This window comes from Spinacia oleracea, chromosome 3 (genome assembly GCF_020520425.1).
Source record: "Spinacia oleracea cultivar Varoflay chromosome 3, BTI_SOV_V1, whole genome shotgun sequence".
Lineage (NCBI taxonomy): Eukaryota > Viridiplantae > Streptophyta > Magnoliopsida > Caryophyllales > Amaranthaceae > Spinacia > Spinacia oleracea.
In genome coordinates, this window is record NC_079489.1 from 65,226,430 (window position 1) to 65,248,256 (window position 21,827).

General features: G+C 29.7%; 4 protein-coding genes across 4 annotated transcripts; 3 read left to right on the plus strand and 1 right to left on the minus strand.

Moving 5' to 3' along the window:
• The first annotated feature begins 4,230 nt into the window (after nucleotides 1-4,230).
• On the plus strand, nucleotides 4,231-4,554 carry LOC130469738 (putative lipid-transfer protein DIR1). The gene has a single exon (XM_056839193.1). The coding sequence runs from the start codon at nucleotides 4,231-4,233 to the stop codon at nucleotides 4,552-4,554; it is 324 nt and encodes a 107-aa protein (XP_056695171.1).
• A 1,444-nt stretch (nucleotides 4,555-5,998) lies between these two features.
• On the plus strand, nucleotides 5,999-7,784 carry LOC110783526 (uncharacterized). The gene is made up of 3 exons (XM_056838066.1): nucleotides 5,999-6,194; nucleotides 6,276-6,371; nucleotides 7,579-7,784. The coding sequence occupies exons 1-3, from the start codon at nucleotides 6,122-6,124 to the stop codon at nucleotides 7,779-7,781; spliced, it is 372 nt and encodes a 123-aa protein (XP_056694044.1). The 5' UTR covers nucleotides 5,999-6,121; the 3' UTR covers nucleotides 7,782-7,784.
• Nucleotides 7,785-9,025: 1,241 nt separating this feature from the next.
• On the plus strand, nucleotides 9,026-9,969 carry LOC130469739 (protein FAR1-RELATED SEQUENCE 9-like). The gene is made up of 2 exons (XM_056839194.1): nucleotides 9,026-9,619; nucleotides 9,704-9,969. Exons 1-2 carry the CDS (start codon nucleotides 9,463-9,465, stop codon nucleotides 9,967-9,969), a joined length of 423 nt encoding a protein of 140 aa, XP_056695172.1. The 5' UTR covers nucleotides 9,026-9,462.
• Nucleotides 9,970-14,936: 4,967 nt separating this feature from the next.
• On the minus strand, nucleotides 14,937-17,838 carry LOC130469740 (uncharacterized). Its single transcript, XM_056839195.1, has 3 exons — nucleotides 17,691-17,838; nucleotides 16,542-16,758; nucleotides 14,937-15,864 (listed from the first exon to the last, which is right to left on the minus strand). The coding sequence occupies exons 1-3, from the start codon at nucleotides 17,836-17,838 to the stop codon at nucleotides 14,937-14,939; spliced, it is 1,293 nt and encodes a 430-aa protein (XP_056695173.1).
• Nucleotides 17,839-21,827: the final 3,989 nt, after the last annotated feature.

Below are 21,827 nucleotides of genomic sequence, written 5' to 3' on the forward strand. Positions count from 1 at the left end.
CTTGTTCTTGTTCGGTTCGGGCGCAGCTAGGGAAGGCACGCTAACAAAGAGTATGCATCTAAACTATGCTATATGATTATGTGTAAATAATATGTATTCCTGGCTAAATGGTTTTTCCGCATGATTTATGAATTTTCATATGTATCATAACCTAACAAGATATTGATCAAAGAGCGCACAAGGTGAAGCCGATACACGGTTGTGTTGTGTCGGAAATCCTATATGGGGTAAAGGGTGTTTTGTTCGGGAGGGAGCATGGTTGAGCGCTCAGAAATTAATAAGAAAGTCCTTTACCTTAGGTGATTAGTGTTTTACTTCTTTGGTGAAGAAGAAGTAGTTGAATTTTTTTCTTTGGTGATTAGTGTTTTACTTCTTTGGTGGAGAAGAAGTGGGGTTTCTTGCTCGAGAGGAGTAGTGTTACTTCCTTGGTGTACAGGAAGTGAAGTGTCGTTTCCTAGGTGTGTAGGAAACTTGTGTTCAATTGTGTTGTTGTTGCCTCTTGGATAAACTGACCTCTGAGTTAGGAGGATGTTTAGATTTATGTAGAGAAGCTAGTAGAAACGAAATGGAGGTGAAGGAGATGATGGTGACTGTTGTGAGTGTGTTACCTCTTATGCATAAACTAATTTCGGGAGTTTAGAAATTGAGAAATTTATGTAGAGATGATGCATCTCAAAGGGTTTATGAGTTATATTGGAGTGTGTCGATCTCACACTTGAACCCGGTCTTCATGTGGTATATTGTTGGGGTTTGACGTGTGTGGAGATGGTTTAAGGTAAACAAACAAGAGAAGGCAAAAGGGAGGCCACGAGTAAGAGAGGAACCTGGAGGAGCACTTTATGAAGTAGTGCCAATGCCCGCGGGTGCTTAGTCAGCCTGCGCCCTAGCAGTTACTCCTCAGAAAAACTCGTACCCCTGCCCCCAGGTGCACATTTATGTGCGACTAAATCTATGTTATATTCCTAGGTCGTTCTCCAAAGTGGCTTGTTTATGACCATAGGATTGCAATGGTTACCCTAGCATGCACTAAATACAGTTATTGTATGCCATACTAATTAGATGGATGTGAGAGAAATGGAGCAAAGACGTAGCCTAATGTAATTTCATACACTTAGCGTTAAGTGAAAGGAAGTTGGAGGGGAACTTTCATGTTTGATAAAAGGTTCCAAATCTTTGTTGTTGGTCATCATCATCATCATGTTCTTCAAAGTGGATTGGTAGGTACTTTCCCCAGCACTCGGGTTCCCACGGTAATTTTCCTTGTCTTCGTTTTGATTCTTGGTTTGCTTGTTTGCTTGTTTTTTGTTATTATTTATAATTTGTAAATCACACACGAGTATGTTAATATCACATGGTGTTCCACTATTCTCATTATTAAGAAGCACCATGGTGTAGTAATATAGTTTACTTATCCGTGTAAGATGGAAATCTCTCAATGCAAGAAATATACAAAATGGTGCCTTCCTAGCATGGTGTATATTGAATGAGAGGAACTTGAAGGTATTTTAACTTTGCATGCTAGGCAACCTTCAATGCAGTGTTGGTCGAACGGGTGAAGCAGCTATTCGATGAACAAGGTATGTACACAACCGGTATTTACAATGCCAAACCGCCTAAGGTACGCTCAAGCTGTAATGTTTGGCGTCCACCCCCGGCTGGAATGTGGAAATTAATGTCGATGCATCCTTGGCTGTAGAAGGATGGATTGGTCCGTTTTGTGGTAACACGAAGGGCTAAGGCCTATTGGCCTTTGGAGATAGCCCAAGCTAAAGCATTAGCAATGGCGGTCGGGCTTAAGTGTAGATATGGGCTAGAGCATGTGGTGTTGGAATCAGATTGTCAAGTGGTCGTTAATCGATCTATCGAAGGATGCTACGTATTACTCGGACCTTAATACCGTGTTGGATGATATCCTCTCTTTTTGCACTTATTTTAATTATGTTGCTTGGTCTCATGTTAAAAGGCATGACAATGTTATTATTCATTAGCCATCACCTTGCGGAGCTAGTTCCTTTTGAACAAGTTTAGGAAAATCATTGTCCCCAAGATGTTGCTCCCTATATACTGCTTATGGACACTTTGTCTTACCTTAAAATACTAGCTCGCTCTTTCCCTAAAATAATATATACATCGTATATATACTAATACAAAATACTACTCCGTACTTCCGTAGTACTTTGTATCACATTTTAAGATATACTGACCCAACCCGTGAATAACCCATAAAATCAACCCAATTTTAATTCATCTCGCTTCGAATCGGCTCGACTCGGCTCGGCTCGGCCGACCTATGATCATCTCTAAACTGATCCACCTTCTTTGTACTCTTTCTCAAGAAAGATATTAAAAGGTACTAGATTAGATCCCGTGCACGCACAGATTTTGATCATTTTTTTTCACAAAATATTTAACTGGATATCTCCCAAACTACTGCATAGTTATAACAATTTTAACATACTCGTTTAAATGTATTCATCTAACATGCATATTTAAAATGTTAATATGGTACTTTGACAAGAATATTGAGTGATGTATTTTCCATTATTAATATAGCGATTTGACTAAAATATTATCAATTTAGAATCATTATTATTACGTCATATCTATAATTGCCATAATTTATAAACTAAATTTTGTTTCCATATATAAATTGTTTATTAAAAAATGTAGAGAATAAAAATAAAACAAAACAGATACCCTTATTTGGGAAAGTGGTTTTTGGCGGGAAAAAATCGCACCAGAAATTGACACGTGTCATTCCTAGAGACACCAGGAATGACACGTGTCAATTCCTAGTGCGATTTTATCCTGCCAAAAACCACTTTCCCAAATAAATGTATCTGTTTTATTTTATTTTTATTATCTACCTTTTTTTATAAAATATTTAGTATGGAAACAAAATTTAGTTTATAAATTATGGCAATAATAGATATGACGTAATAATAATTATTCTAAATTGGTAATATTTTAGTCCCATCGCTATATTGTTAATGGAAAATATATCACTCAATATTTTTGTCAAAGTACCATATTAACATTTTAAATATGCATATTAGATGAATAAATTTAAACGAGTATGTTAAAATTGTTATAACTATGCAGTAGTTTGGGAGATGTTCAGTTAAATAATTTGTGAAAAAAAATATGTCAAAATCCGTGCGTGCACGGGATCTAATCTAGTTTGATATTAATTTGTTAAACCACAAAATAATCTTAGGTGATTATTTGATTTTGTTACTAAATTAACAAAGAGATTTAGTCGTTTTTACTAAATTATTTGAATTCGTGAATAGAGATTATTTGAATAACTTGGTAATACATACTCCATATAACTTTGTAATTAATTTAATTTTGAAGGAAAAAATATTTGTAATTGATTATATATTAGGAAGGTTAACAACCTATAAAAAAGTTCGATTAAGAATTTCTCAAACTTGACATTTTAGCGCCAAATTACATTCCCATATCTTTGTAATTGATTTTAAATTGTATTTTCTTTCTTTCTTTTATTCGTTTTTAAGAAGGTTAGAATATATGTTAGATAAATAAATCAAAAGGTTGACTTAGATTTTCCAAATTTTGGAATCCTAGATGTATTATCTTTTTGTCAATGATTTTAAGTTAGTAAAATTAGACAAAACATTAGAAAGTTTGACCAAAATTTTCTCAAAATATATACCGTACGTTATATAAATTAAATCATCTAAAAATGTAATTTTAAAATTTTAGTAAATTTAATTATAGAGTAATATCGGCAAGCTAGCATCTCGTTCATAGAGTACTAGTACCATATAATACCAGATATTACGATTTTTTCCTTTCAAGAATGCAAAGTTTTCAAAATTGTACGGTTTATTTCATTTTAAGAATGCAAAAAGTCTAGTATTTTACGACTCACTTCCCTTCTAAGAATGCAAAAGTGTAAAATTTTCAAATAACATATACATCAGGTATTCATTTTATACCATATAATACAAGATTTTACGATTTATTTCCTTCCACAAAAACAAATTCCAAGATTTTACTATTTATTTCCTTCTAAGAATGAAAAAAGTCTAATATTTTACAGTTCATTTCCGCCTAAGAATTCAAAAATGTAAAATTACCTAATTTAGCAAATACTAGAGAGTAGAGAGTATAAATAGAGTTTAAAGATGAGACATTTTCCAAACAAAAGTTCATTTACAAAAACTAACACAAAAAAACTAAAGTTTAGGGAGGCAAAACAAAATGGAGATGATTGGAAAGAAAGTTGTTAACTTAATGGTTGTAATTAGCACAGTAATAGTGGTGGTTAGTGGGCTAATGCAAGAGGCCCATGGGGAGTTGGACATATGTAGGATGCCCATAAGTTCATTTATACCTTGCATGCCATCAGTGGTCCAGCCCAATCCACCTGCTCCAGCCCCAAAATGTTGTGAGACCATTAAACAAATCGATGAGAAGTGTCTTTGTGCTTATGTTAGGGATCCTCTTATGCCTTCGTATGGTATGGATAAGACCCTTTTATTGGCTCTCCCTGGAAAATGTGGCCTTCAAAAATGTCCTAGTTAATTAAAAGGTTGATTTTTTTGAATTTGAATTTGTTATGTTATAATTAGTGAAATTTTTATTTTCTTTAGTATTGTGTAAGCGTGATTTATATCGTAGAATCGTAAGATTTTACGATTTAAATATGGTATTACGATTCGATTTACGATTCTACAGTTTTTTCTTGACTAACGAAAACCTCGTAAATTTGAATCACGCTAGGAAAGTTATTAATAGATATATATTGTTTATTTAGCTAGTAAAACAACTATATATTTCAATTATTATGTTTTTCTCCTATCACATAAGCACTTTCAATTAAAATTGAGAATAAAATCTTGAGTATACTTGTTCATAGAATCTTACAATTTTACTCTATTTTACGATTCAATTCTAAGAGTCATTTCCGATTCAAAGTAGAATCTCGATTTTATAACCTTGATTGGCATTACTAATATTTGGTAGCGCCGTTAAAAGTGACCTAACTAGAGAAACTCATTGAACACAATTGTAATGTGACTCTAGTATGCCCGAGTAATTAACCTAACATCCTCTTTAACCCTCCAACTAAAGATCCGAATCTGATTCCCAACGAGCCGAGAAATATAACATATGATATTTCTTATACCGAGATTGGAATATACATCCAACTAGTTAATGGCACTCACTCGATGAACGTGATAACAACTCCAATTGATCTCACCCGATAAAACACTGAGCCGATTTGACCCACACTATTATAGACCCGACTGAATCAATCCGAACGGAATTCAACATAGCTCTTTCTAGGTGCTAAACCTAAATCGAATTATTCGATACACAATTACCGTGACAATCAATCATTAAATTAGTTTCAGATTAATTTCAATGTATTTATCAACTTGGTGAATATAATTTTATCCGGAGAAGATCATATTGATATAAACTTATGGATTAGCTAGATTAAATAAGTTTTAATTAGGTTAAGTAAAAAATATACAAATTCCTGTAAAAGACCGGTTGGCAATTAATTGTCAGGCCACATGAAACGTCACTCTCCTCTTACTTAGATAGCATACTATTAAGCAATAAGCATGATCCGTGCCTGTAGTAAATCGGTTAAAATTGTACAAGAATCTGACCTAAAGCCAAACCAAACTCGACCTAAATAAAATTAAACCGGGTGCACACCCGTTCTTTTTCAAAACTGATTCAAATCGAGCCCAAGTTGACCCGAATATGAAGTGATAAAGTCTATGAGCAGTAATTGTGACTCACTTGAAAATATATGTAAGAAGTAGTAAGAATGAATTCTATAGTATATTAGTACATCAGGAAAAAGTTGATACATAAAAAATCAATTTAATAATCAATTTAGCTAACAAATGATCTAAATACAATTCCGCTTGCATGGACCCGGTCCACCATTAAGGTTACCATGGACCAGGGTAATTAGGTAATTTGCAGCGCTGAACCGTTTGAAATCACGTGTTCCAAAATAACAGAATGCGCGAAACCCTAAAATTGAAATCTCTCTCCTCCAGCAGCAGCTTCTCTCTCCTACAGCAGCTTCTCTCTCCTCCAACAGCTTCTCTCTCTTCGAGCTTCAACAATGGAGGACGATTTAATCGATTTGAATATCGATTTAAATCGCGCAATAGAAGAAAAATTGTATAATTATGACGGTAATATTCGAATCCTAATAACTAACTACGGAGAAAATTATAGTAACTTTCATACTCATTGAGTAATTATTATTATTTTAGAAAACTTAGAGAATCATAGAGAAGTATATGATGTTGAAGATGAAGATGAAGGCACATCTCAGCAAGTTATGGTTGCAAATCAATGTATTGAAGAAGGTATGATATAGTATCTTTTAATATATATATAGTAACTATTATATTGATATAGTTAACATATTATAATTGCAGTAGTGTAACTAACATAGGAAGAGGAATTATATTTAACGCAGAGTAACTATAACATACAAAGAGAAACTATGTTTAATGTAGAGTAACTATCTCATATAGACAGGACTTATAGTAACTGTAGAGTAACTATAAACTATAGAGACTAACTATATAAAATGAAGAGTAACTATCACATATAAAGAAGAACTATATACTGTAGAGTAACTATCACATATAAACAGGAGTTATATTAATTGTGAGTAACTATAATATATAAACAGTAACTATATAAAATAAAGAGTAACTATCACATATAATGATAACTATATTTAAAATAAAGTAACTATAATTTATGAATGGCAACTATATTAATTATAGAGTAACTTCACATAACGAAATAATATAAATAAGAAATAACTACATTTAATTTATAGTAACTATAACATATAAAGAATAACTATATTAACTGTAGAGTAACTATAACAATCAATAGATCCTAAGTAAGTATGTTAAATATAGAGTAACTATAACATGTAAAGAGTAACTATATGAACTGTAGAGTAACTATAACAATCAATAGATCTTAAGTAACAATGTTAAATATAGAGTAACTATAACATATAAAAAGTAACTATATAAAATGAAGAGTAACTATCACATATAAAGAAGAACTATATACTGTAGAGTAACTATCACATATAAAAAGGAGTTATATTAACTGTGAGTAACTATAATATATAAACAGTAACTGTATAAAATGAAGAGTAACTATCACATATAATGATAACTATATTTATAATAAAGTAACTATTATTTATGAAAGGTAACTATATTAATTATAGAGTAACTTCACATAACGAAATAATCTATATAAGCAATAAACTATATTTAACTTATAGTAACTATAACATATAAAGAATAACTATATTAACTGTAGAGTAACTATAACAATCAATAGATCCTAAGTAAGTATGTTAAATATAGAGTAACTATAACAAATAAAGAGTAACTATATGAACTGTAGAGTAACTATAACAATCAATAGATCTTAAGTAACTATGTTAATTATATAGTAACTATAACATATAAAGAGTAACTATATAAATATTAAGAGTAACTATCACATTTAATGATAACTATATTTGTATTTGTACAGGTTCAATAATACATTCAATTGATACAAACCACAACATCTTTGAAAATCCAAATAATGAGCAGGAAGAAAACATTGATAAAGAATTAGATGGCAGTTTAATTGGAGAAGCAAGGAAAACAACCGATGAGATTTATGATCTATATTGCAAACATGCTGCTATTATTGGTTTTAGTGTACGAAAAGGGGAAAATAGATATAAATAAGGAACCACAATTGTTAATGGAAAATACTTCTACTGCTCTGCTGCTGGAATAAGAGACCCTCCTAAAAACAAAGAACTCAAAAATGAAGATGATCAATCAGATGCAAAAAAGAAAGAAAGGAGAAAGAGGGTTATGATAACAAGAACAAAATGTGAAGCTCAAATATTTGCAAAGAAGAATGAAAATGGAGATTTTGAAATAGAAAAGCATGTAGTGGTACATAATCACCCATTGACAAGAGAAATAAGTAATTATCTCCACCGATCGGAACGACAAATGACAGAACCTAAAAAAGAAGCTATTGAGGCAATGTCAGAATGTGGTCTAAGACCAATGGAGTCTTATAGGTATATATCAACAGAAACTGGCGGAGACGACTATGTAGGTCATACGATGATTGATCATCTAAACTACTGCTACAAGTTAAAAATGAAGCAAATTGATGGCAAGGATTCACAAACACTAGTGAACAAACTGTATGACATACAATCAATAGATCCCGAGTTCTTTTTCAGAGTAAGACTCAATGCTGAAGGAAAAATTGAGTGCCTATTTTGGAGGGATTTTATGATGAGAGAAGATTACAAAATATATGGAGATGTTCTAGTTTTTTATACTACATTCAGAACCAATAAGTACAATCTCATATGTGCTCCATTTGTTGGTATCAATAACCATTGGAAAAACACAATGTTTGCTTGTGCTTTCATTGGGGATGAAACCACATAATCTTTCGTTTGGGTGTTTGAAACTTTTCTGAAGGCTATGGGAGGCAAGCACCCTATATCAATTTTCACTGATCAAGATGCAGCTATTGCTGCTGGAATAGAACAGGTACCTCTTCATATATTATAGTTACTATTTTGACAATATAGTAACTCTTTATAAAATATAGTTACTATTTTAACAATATAGTAACTCTTTATAAAATATAGTTACTATTTTGACAATATAGTATCTCTTTATAAAATATAGTTACTATTTTGACAATATAGTAACTCTTAATTTAATATAGTTACTATTCTGAAATTATAGTAACACTTTATAAAGTATAGTTACTATTTTGACAATATAGTAACTATTTATAAAATATAGTTACTATTTTGAAAATATAGAAACTCTTATTAAAATATAGTTAATATTTTGACAATATAGTAATTCTTTATAAAATATAGTAACTCTTTATAAAATATAGTTACTATTTTGTGGAACTATATATATTCATTATTGTTTTTCAGGTTTTTCCTTCTTCAAGAGACAGGTTATGCTTGTGGCACTTGAGTAAAAATGCAAACAGTAGGTTTGGTTTATTGAAGTCTGATAAAAACTTCAAAAACGCATTCTACAAGTGTTTAAGTGGGTGTATAACACCAAATGATTTTGAAGAAACTTGGAAATCTATGATCAACACTTTTAAGCTAGAAAAAGATGAGTGGTTCAACAGATTGTATGGTTTAAAGAAAAATGGTGTACAGCTTTAAGTAAAGATTTTTTTTCTGCCGGTATACTTTCTTCACAAAGAAGTGAAAGTACAAACCATGTTGTTGGTTTTAAAGCAAATAAAAGTACAACATTAACAGAGTTCTATAGTATTTTTCAAGCTACAATAAATCGATGGAGAAAAACCGAAGAAAAAGACGACTTTGACTGTACAAGGGGAATACCAACTTCAGAGCTAAGTATGAGTGCTATATTAAAACAGGCAGCAAATGTATACACGATAACACTTTTCCGTGATTTTGAAGAAGAGTTCAAGCTTTCTGTGGCAAGTAGTACAATGTTCAAGGGAAGTGTAGGAAGAACAGTGTTTTTTGAAGTGTGGATAGAAGGAATAACAGGTAAAAAAACTATAAATCTTTATTTAATATTTAGAGTAGATGTTCTTTTGAATAATATTACATTATATGTAAATAATCTAACAGGATCAAGGCAAGAAGTTCAATACAAAATGGAAGATTCAACCGTCACTTGCACATGCAAAAACTTTGAAGAATCTGGATGGTTGTGCTTCCATTGTTTAAGAATATTGCATTTACATTCAATCAATACAATTCCAGATCGTTACATAACAACAAGATGGAATAGATATGCAAAGAAACAGATATGGGAAAGGGTTGATACAATAAAAAGGGAGAAAGGTGAAATCAACAATTTTACTGGTTGGAGATTACATATGATCAGAAGGTAATTGATTCAATATCCATTAGTTCATTTTCATATAGTTACAATTACAGTTGATATTTTACTTAACACTTAAACTCTATACCACAAATACTATAACTTAATTTTGAAAGGGCATAAGATAGCAAAGGCCAGAAAATTTATCGAGGAGAAGTTTAAAATGGATAATAAAGCAGTTGATGAAATCATAAAAAAGGAAGAAGAAAGGAAGGCAAAAGAAGAAGTTGCAAAGATAGCAGAACAAGAAAAGGCTAAAGCTGAAGCACAACGAGAAACACAAGACGGGGAATCAACTAATTCTGAAATAACAATTGTGCTTGATCCTGATCGTGCTAATACTAAAGGAAAGAGTAAGAAGAGAATAAAGGGTCAATATGACAATTACAAGCAGCCATCAAAGAAAGAAAAAAAGAAACACAAAGAATTTGGATCCAAGACACCCAATATTCAATTATTTACACCTAAAGAACAACTATTTTAGTGATGTTCTTGTTTTATTATCATATACAGTTACTTCAAAATTTTTAAACAAATTTATTGAGTGTTTATACTATAGTTCTCCTTTACAATACATAGTTACTATACATTCAGTATAGTAACTCTTTATAAACACACAATGTTTATTTATAGTAACTCGTTATAAAATAGTTACTATTTTGACAATATAGTATCTCTTAATACAATATAGTTACTATTCTGAAAATATAGTAACTCTTTATAAAATATAGTTACTATTTTGACAATATAGTAACTCTTAATAAAATATAGTTACTATTCTGATAATATAGAAACTCTTTATAAAATATACTTACTATTTTGACAATATAGTAACTTTTTATAAAATATAGTTACTATTTAAAAAATATAGTAACTCTTAGAACAATATAGTTACTATTCTAAAAAAATATAGTAACGTTTTTTATGCAATCAAAATGACTTATAGTAACTATATGTTACTCAAATAATAAAATACCATAAAAAAGAGAGTAATTGTATCTTATTAAAGATAACTATATCTGTAAGATAGTAACTATTTGAATTTATACACAAAATTATTCACTTTTTATATATACCAACTCTTCACATTTAGTGGTCACCCTTCTTTACATATAGTAACTCTATATAAAATATAGTTACTATTTTGATAATATAGTAACTTTGGTTATGCAATCATATGACTTACAAATTTATAAGAGTAACTATATTTGAAGAAAGGTAACTATTTCATTCAAATAGAAACTATATTTAAAATAAGTAAATTGAACAATATGACACAAATACTGCAAAAGTTATAATTACTCTCATATATCAAACAATTAAAAATCATTGAGAGTAACTATATCAAACTTAGAATTAATTGTACATTCTAAGTAGTAATCTGACTACATACAAACACAAAAAATTAAATTGTTTTTTCAGCAATAATTATTAACCACGTGAAGCACCTCGTCCACGTGCCTTCCCGCGTCTGCCTCCTCGGGTGCGTCTCCCGCCTTTGCCACGTCCTTTCCCTTCAACATTGACATCTGTCTCAGCTTCATCTTCTGTTTCAACATGTTTGGATTTCCTTGCTGAAATATTTCTTGCAACAATTTCAATTTTTGAAGCATCATTCATGTATTTCTGCGTCAACTCTTCCCTTTGTTTAATTAGGGCATCCAAAACATCTTGTTTCCTGTATTTCCTGAATGCAACCATTCGTTTCAGATATTCATCTCTGTAACAATTCAAATCTGACAACACAATGGTGCCACAAATACAAGCCCTGAGAAACTTCCTGAAATCTTCCTGCAAATATTTAAACAGTAACTATTAGAATAAAAACAGTAACTATGATAACAAAACAATAACTATAAAGAATGAAAAGAAAATATGAATAACATTAATTATTTTTAACACAAAAACTTACATCTGCCAAGGGATCAAAGTCAAAAATCCCAACACCATCTTGTACCGTTTCAACACCATGAAAAACCATCATAAACATCATCAAATAGACACAACAGTCTTTGTCATAAGCACCTCGCTTCCAATTACCACCGACCGGGATAAATTTGAAGCTTTTAATATCTTCATGATGAATGTTATCCATATTTTTCAGTAGTTTTTCCAATGAAGAACACTGTACATAACATATAGTAAGTATTATCAACATATAGTAACCTTTGAAATCATATAGTAACTATTACCAACATATAGTAAGAATTAAAATCATATAGTAACTATTAAAATCATATAGTAACTATTACCAACATATAGTAAGAATTAAAATCATATAGTAACTATTAAAATCATATAATAACTATTACCAGTGGGTTAAAAATCATATAGTAACTATTAAAATCATATAGTAACCATTTAAATCATATATTAACTATTAAAATCATATAGTAACTATTAAAATCATATAGTAACTATTAGAATCATATAGGAACCATTAAAATCATATAGTAACCATTACCAACATATAGTAACCTTTGGAATCATATAGTAACTATTTTATAAAGATAGTAACTATTTTAAAAACATAGTTACTGTTTTAAACAAATAGTAACCTTGTCAAAAATATAGTTCCTCTAAAAAAGAAAGACTAATATAAAGGTAACTATAACATTTATAGAGTAACTATAACAACAAAAAAGGTAACTATAAAAAAACTTACCAAGACAGAATAAGCTTTCTTCCTTTGTTCCATCTCTTTTGGTTCCAGAAGCATATTATCAAAGAAATTGACACTTTTGTCTTTCATACTAATGACAAACAGGTAATAATGCTTCGGGTCTTCAATCAGAACAGGAGCAAAAATCTATATAAAAAAGAAAAACAACAGATTACAACTACAAGAAAGGAGACAAAAAAAAAAGATAATATGGTTATATAAAGAAAATATAAATCATACCATATTACAATCTTTCAACGATTGAACTCCATTTACATCTTTCACACCATAATTAAGACAAACACACAATTCAGACAAGATTTTTTCATTGCCTGGTTTCTCAATCAAATCAGCAACATATTTCTGCAAATCAATATTAAAAGAAAAATTAAACAAAGGCCAAAAAAATTTAAAATAATTAACATTTTATATTATTAAAAATATAACTTACACAATATGTGCCACCTAAAAACAGCTTCTGAGGAGAACCGGCAGGATTTCTTTCATTTTCATTCAATAAAAAAGCCCAAGCTTCAATATGAATCAAAAGAATATCAAATGTGGAAGGAAGGGTCCACATGTCATCTCTTCCTACCGCAATAAAATGATTGTATTCTATAACTTTATCACTGAAAAACATAAAAAAGAAACAATAAATAAGTCAGAAGAATTATAAAGGTTACTATAATAAATAAAAGGTAACAATAGAATATAAAAGGTAAATATAGTAAACAAAAGGATACTATAGTATACAAATAGTAACTATATTATATGAAAGGTTACTATAAAGTTAGGGCAACAACTTCACTTTTAAGAAAAGAGTAACTATATTATATGAAAGGTAACTATATTATATGAAGGGTTACTATAAATAATGAAAGGTAACTATATTATATGAAAGGTAACTACATTATATGAAAGGTAACTACATTATATGAAAGGTAACTATAATATATGAAAGGTATCTATTTTATATGAAAGGTAACTATAATATATGAATGGTAACTATATTATTTGAAAGGTAACTATAAATTATTAAATGAGAAAACTTCTACTTACTCAGTCAAAATACCCTCTCCATCAGTCAGAGCAGCAAAGTCCACAACTTCTTGAACAAATGCTGGAAGATGCCTCATTAAATCTTCAAATGCTATCATAAACGGAGACATAAGTATCACATTTTCCTCTATGCCATAGACACTGACATTCACTCTTGATACAGCATGGATGTTAATGATGCATTTTTGAAATGCAGCCCACACGCGCTCATATTCTTCTATTTCTTCATCATCATCCTCCGTAATTTCTTTAGCTTTGCTTTTCAAAGAATCAAGAACTGCATTTATTTGAGTGTCAGGATCAACTTCTCGAATAATTGCTTCGGTAGATGTTGTTGCATCAACAACAGCAACTGTAACAACTGCAGGCTCAGTTGGAACAACGGCAGAAGGTTGAGGGGCAGCAGTAACAACTGGATTGTTACTTGAACCAAAAATGTCATCCCAACCATTTGGTAGATTCTTCACCAACTGATGAATCTCCACCAACTCATCAACCATCTTTTGATAAGTGGAATTTTCCAAAATATCATCGCCATGGTTCTGCGAAGGCATTGAAGCCTTTAATTTGAACAGCTCTTCAGCATGGATGGCTGAAACTACATCCAGATCTCTCTTCATCAACAACCACTGACCATGAAAATCCTAATAACAAAATACATAAATTTAAATATGGAACATAATATGAAAATTTAACTAAAAATACAAAAAATATTATAAGAAAAGGTATCTATAGTATATAAAGATAACTGTATAAAAGTTAACTATAGTATATGAAAAGTAACTATAGAATATAAAAGATAACTATAGAAAATAAAAGATAACTATAGTAAATAAAAGGTAACTATAGTATATAAAAGATATCTATAGTATACACAAGATAACTATAGTACCTAAAACACTATTTATACCATATAGTAACTGTTTAAAACATATAGTTACTATTTATTAAAACAAAGTAATGGTAACATAGTGTATGAAAGATAACTATAGAATATAAAAGATAACTATAGAATATAAAAGATAACTATATATACCTACATTTACTAAACCAAAGATAATGATAACAATAGTGTATAAAAGATAACTATAGCATATAAAAAATAACCATACTATATATTGACAAATATATCAATAATAAAGTAAACTTACATCAGTGGCTTTAGAGAAAATTTCTTCATCTGTAGGATGAGAATTAGGGATTTCAAACTGAAGAATCCTAGGACGCCGACTTGGAATTCGACGCCCAACATAGGGCTATTCAGCTCTTCCCCCACTGCTGCCAGCTTCATTTTCTTTCGAAATATATTTGATTTGGGTCAAATCTATTTGACCATCAACAAAAACAAACTTTTTGGAAATTGGATACTTCTCCTTCTCCAATATACCAGAGCCATATAATGCACTCATATTGGCATTTTCAGCATGAATCCGATCGGTTACCATCTTCGATGTCCAATGCTGAATAAGAGGTAATTGATCAGGAATACCACTGGAATTCCTAAACTTAATCCTCTGAAAATACACAAGTTGCAAAAACACAACACAGCCTCCAAATGTCTTTTGATCTTTTCCTTTCAATAAACAATTTTTAAATTTCACTGTTTCCTCACATAATACGTCAAGAACGTATTTACACCAATTGTATTTGGAAATCATTTTAGGATCTTCCAAAGCCTTAGCCAATCTCAAATCTACAGTCCTATTGGCTGTTGGAGTAAAAAATGTAGAGAAAGCAACAAAAACAAATAATTGTTTAAACAGATCACCACCATCTGTCAACAATTTAATCTTGTCCTCAAGCAACCTTATAGGAATTTGAGCATTGACCTCTTCAAAACCGAACTCTTTTCTCCACTTGATCTCCAAATCAAAATCAGGATTAGTGGAATTGCGCCCACGTTTAACCCCTTCAACCTCCAGCTCAGAAAGGGGGAGCATAAACAAATCGTACACATCATAATCAGTGATTTCAAATTGCTTGGAATCACTGATTGTAAACAGAGAACTCACACCATCAAAGCACTTGATGCACCAGTACATCATCTGAGTGTTTTTTCGACTTAATTGAAGGCCTAACAATCCTCCAAACCCTATCTCTTGAACAGCTGCCTTTTGATCAGGAGAGAAGTCTTTAATTAATTTACACAATGATCCTCCTGAACATTGTGTATCAAAATTAAACCTGAAAAAAATGAATAATGAAAGTAAGTCAGCTTTATATATCATATAGTAACTATTTAGAACACATAGTAACTGTTTAAAACATGTAGTAACTATTAGAAACATATAATAACTATTTAGAAAATATAGTAACTGTTTAAAACATATAGTAACCTTTCAAATAATATAGTAACTATACTACACATAGTACACATAGAACCTATTTATAACATATAATAATTATTTAGAAGATATAGTAACTGTTTAAAACATAAAGTAACTATTTAGAACAAATAGTAACCTTTGATATAGTCAATATTGTAAACATAGTACACATAGAACCTATTTAGAACATATAGTAACTGTTTAAAACATATAGTAACCTTTGGAATCATATAGTAACTATTGTAAACATAGTACACATAGAACCTATTTAGAACATATTTAAAAACATATAGTAACTATTTAAAACATATAGTAACCTTTGGAATCATATAGTAACTATTTAAAACATGTAGTAACCTTTGGAATCATATAGTAACTGTTTACAACATATAGTAACCTTTGGAATCATATAGTAACTTTTTATAAAATATAGTTACTATTTAAAAAATATAGTAACTCTTAGAACAATATAGTAACTATTTTGAACATATAGTAACTATTTAGAACAATTAACTAAATTAAACTAACACTTACACGATAGGCAGGCCATCAGCGCCAACTTCTTTCAAAACTTGTGAATGAAGTTGATGAGATTCAAGCTGTGGAACGTCAACCAGAGAAGAATTTTGTAAAACTAGTTGATTAGGTTGTTCTTCTTCAATTGGTTCTTTTTCAGATACAAGCTCAATTGCTTTTGATTTCGGACTGCCAGCCTTTTTGTTCTTCTTTATAGACACAGATTCCTTAGCAACTGAAACAAAACAATTATAAAACAAAATATTACTATATAGTAACCATTACAATCACATAGTAACCAATAAAATCATATAGTAACCTTTCAAATAATATAATAAATACATAAACATAGAGTATCCATTTAAATCAGATAGTAACTATTTATTAGACATAGTAACTGTTTAATTTTATAATAACATTTAAGAAAGATAGTAACTATTTATAACACATAGTTACTGTTTTAAAGTTATATTTACTTTCTAAAAACGATAGTAACTATTTATAACACATAGTTCCTATTTTAAAGTTTATTTACTTTCTGAAAACACAGTAACTATTTATAACACATATTTACTGTTTTAAAGTTATATTTACTTTCTAAAAAAGATAGTAACTAATTATAACACATAATTACTATTTTAAAGTTAATTTACTTTCTAAAAAGACAGTAACTATTTTAAAAACATAGTTACTGTTTTAGAAATATAGTAACCTTTTAAAAATATAATTACTCTAAAAAACTACGAACAAACCAGTCACTAATAAAAACACTTAAAAACTTCGTAACATAAAATAAAAAGTAACTATATCTTTGAAACAGTAACTTCAAACAAAAACCACAAACATTTCAATAATTCAAAATCAAACAAAAAATAAGTTCGAATTACTTGAAATTTCTTCAGAAACAGCAAATAAAAGGTAACTATATCTTTGAAACATTAACTGCATGAAACACTAAACCTAATTTTAGCAAAAACCACAAACATTTCAATAATTCAAAATCAAACAAAAAATAAGTTCGAATTAACAGGAATTTCTTCAGAAACAGCAAATAAAAGGTAACTATATCTTTGAAACAGTAACTGCATGAAACACTAAACCTAATTTCAGCAAAAACCACAAACATTTCAATAATTCAAAATCAAACAAAAAATAAGTTCGAATTACCAGGAATTTCATCAGAAACAGCATTTGGCCTTCTTCCTCGCCTTCGAGGAGCTTCAACCGCCATTTCAGCAACGGAATTGTCGAATTCAAGTTTCTTCGCTGCCGGTTTCTTCGCTGCCGGATTCTTCGGTGCCGCTTTCTTCACCATTTTTTAGAAAAAAGAAGATCGGAAGAGTAATTTGATGTAAATGGATGAAAATAATCACTAAATTAAATTTGAAATGGAGAGAGAAATTCAGAGAGAAGTTCGAAAGCAGTTTAGAGAGAGAAGTTGAGTGAGAAGTTCAAAAGCCGGGAAAAAGGAAAAAAAAAAAAAAACATATATATAATTAGGAAAGCACGTGGCAGTTACCTTCTCGCACGCAACAACGCAAAGACTATAATACCCTGGTCCATAGCATGGACCAGGTTTACTATAGTGTAAATGATCCAAATATCCAATTGTTGATAAAGAGAATGAAATCATGGCATACAAAATAGATGATTTTATACCGTATATAACAAGATTTTTACGATTTATTTCCTTAATTAGAGAAACATTAATTATTATTTTTCTTTGATACTATTTGTTTTCGTACTTAAAGTGTTGTTTCCTTTATACCTTAGATTATAGAGGTTTTGTGTTCGAGTATTACCAAGTGAAGAGTTTTGGGGTAGAAGTACCATTGCCCTTCCTCCCTATATACTCCTAAGTCCCAAGTGCCTAGCTCACAAATAATAAGTAAAAAAATAAAATATATTACAAGTTGGAGACAACCAGTTATGAAAGATAATACCTCATTCCTTTCTTATTTAGACCATTTGAAAAATTTACAATAGTTGTACTAGAATTGAAATTATATTTAGAACAAATATATTACTCTAAACATTATCAGTAGTACAATTTTTAACTTAAAACTACGAGTTCTAACATAGATTGAAAGTTTTATCGACGAATTTAAGGCCAAAATAATACTACATAATATATTATACTTTAATTCGTATGAAGTAATAATAATAATAATAATAATAATAATAATAATAATAAGGGTGTCAGAGCCCAATTAGTGGCTAGGCTCCCATCCAACTTTGTGTAAAAAAAAATTTAAAAAAATTTAAAAAAATAATAATAATAATAATAATAATAATAATAATAATAATAATAATAATGAAAAATAAATTTCTACTAAAAAGCATAAGTTATCATCTTGTGGTAATTTTGACCAATATTTTTTACAACATACTCATAAATTGATATGGGCTATAAGAATCATAACCCACATTCAAAATTTTATAACAAGAATTTTACCTAAACTAAAAAATGAAATGACAAATTTTAATAAAATAGTAATATAATAATTTTATATTTTGTGGTAATTTAGAACATATCATCTAACAGAGTCATAACATAAACTTAAAAGTATATTTTATATATAACAATGATGAAATTATATAGATTTTAATCTACAACACGAGTCCTAACCTAGACTCATATTATTTTCTAATGCAATATATGCTTTAAAACTACTTTTACGTATCTAATTCAATTCGATCTCAAAACTAAAATTCCTAAAAACATGAATTACAATTTTCAAAAACAGTTGTTTGAAGTTTAACCCCTAATAATTTAGATAAATCAGGTAGTAGCTTTTATGTTTATTAAACTTAAATTTTATTTTTAAACATAATTTCTCTTTAATTTTCCCCCTGAAAAAAGTGGAAATGTTGAAAATAAAAAAGTTTATATTGTTCGTACATAGTATAACGTACACTTTACTTAATAGGTTAATTTTAAATAATTGTGTTTTACATAAATATAATATTTTTCTACGTACTTATTTTTAATTTCAATCTCGTATTTTCTCAATCACATATAACAAAATACAAATAAATTATATATTATTAAAAATACTTCATAATTGTAAATTATTGTTTACGAGTAATTAATAGAATTTCGTAAACAAATTTAGTAACATCCGTGCATTGCACGGGTCCTAAGCTAGTTATTTTATACTAAACCAGACACCAGGAATGACTCATGTCATTTCTAGTGCAATTTTTTCCCGCCGAAAATCTATTTCTTAAAGTATATCTACTTTACTTTATGTTATTTTATTTTCTACCATTCTTTATAAATAGTTTATGTATGGAAAAAATATATTGGATTACATATTATTACAATAATAGATACCACATAACAATAATTTGTTCAAAACTATTTTAGAAATATTTTAATCAAATCAATATTATATCAATAATTAATGCAAAATAGCATATTAAGCATATAAAATATGTAACGTAGTATGATGAAAATTTCAGATTAGATGATTAAATAAGTATGTTCATGAGCAATAAAAAAATATGGTCAAATAATAATTTTAGAATATTCGTGTGTGTACGAGATATAATATATATATATATATATATATATATATATATATATATATATATATATATATATATATATATATATATATATATATGTGGGAGGATAATTTGAATATGTAATATATCGACTATCGTACCCAAATCCATCAATTGTGACACTTGAGGAGCTGGGGATGTTGATTAAAGTCGCACAAAGCTATGTAAGATGATACACAGTTACATATTCCAAGCTCAATCTCCAAGTCTTTAATGATATGTTTCTTTCTAAAACAAAATATTATTCATAGAAGGATTTTTTGGATAGAACCACCTTTTAAATTTGCCACTTTTGAAATAACCACCTTATAAAGTTTTTTTTTTAAATAACCACCTTAAATTTACAACGTTAATGAAATCACCACCTGTTTACAATTTCCGTCAAAAATTCCGTTTAAGGGGTCCACTTCCAACGGTTCTTTTACCTTTCCCTCCTTTCTTCCTTCCTTCTACCTCCATTAAACTCGTTCCTCCATTAAAGAGACCTTGTTCGAATTTTTTTTTTCCAAATTCCCCCAATTTAATTAATTTGTCTTCGAACTTTTCAAGTAATTTTAATGAGCTAACAAAATTCGATAATTCCCCCATTTATCAGCATGGTACGCTTAGTGAAGCGGATAATTTGTGAAATTATGAAATTAGGGTTCTTTGTATTTAAACTTTGGAGTTTTTTTTAAATTTTGGGTTAAGTTTTTTTGCTGAAACTAGAGGCTTGTATACTATCTCCACAGAAGCGCTACATTGATGCAAAAACTATAGTCAATGCTGCTTTGAAGAAGATTGGGAAGAGGGAACATGATGTTACTCAGAACCAAAGCAAAATTCGAAATGGCTAAAGGCAAAACTAAGATTGCTATACAGACGTATATTCATGTACTTGCAGTTCTTCAAGTTCGTAAGAAAAGTCGTGGCATTAGAAAATTGTTTTTAGAGGTATATTTCTATATTGTTAATTGACTCCATATCCTTGTGACTGTCCACCTTTCTATTCTGGCTAGCTTCAAATTGTTTTGCTGAATGTTCACCAAAAATAATGCACAAATCCAAACTCTTGGTCCCTCATTAAATATTGTTTTAAGATAATATGCATTCGAGAAAAAACGTAAATTTGAAAGTTTCATGAATTGTTTGCTCTGGTTAGGTGCCTAATGAAATGGTAACATATTGCAATTATGTTGACAAAGGAAGCAGCGAGATAAAAGCTTGGAGGTGGAGACATGACATGACCTGGAAAATTGATTAAATGAGGGAATTTGGGGAAAAAAAAATTGAGTAAGGTCTCTTTAATGGGAGGAACAACTTTAATGGAGGAAGAAGGAAGGAAGAAATGAGGGAAAAGTCAAAGAACCGCTGGAAGTGGGCCCCTTAAACGGAATTTTTGACGGAAGTTGTAAATAGGTGGTGATTTCATTAACTTTGTAAATTTAAGGTGGTTATTTTAAAAAAAAACTTTATAAGGTGGTTATTTCAAAAGTGTCAACTTTAAAAGGTGGTTTTATCCAAAAAATCCTTCATAGAAAACTTCGAGGGGGCGTTTAGTTCGGAAACTGGTTGTAACACCCATGAATTTTTAAAACTCAATTAATTATGCTTAACTATTTTTGCTTAGCTTTAAACCGTTTAAAATCCTATTTCGAATTCTCTTTTGATTAACAAAGTTTTGTTTTACTTGAATTTTAATATTGTTGGAGTATACGATTTATTATTTTTCATATTTTAGAATTTAGTTTCATA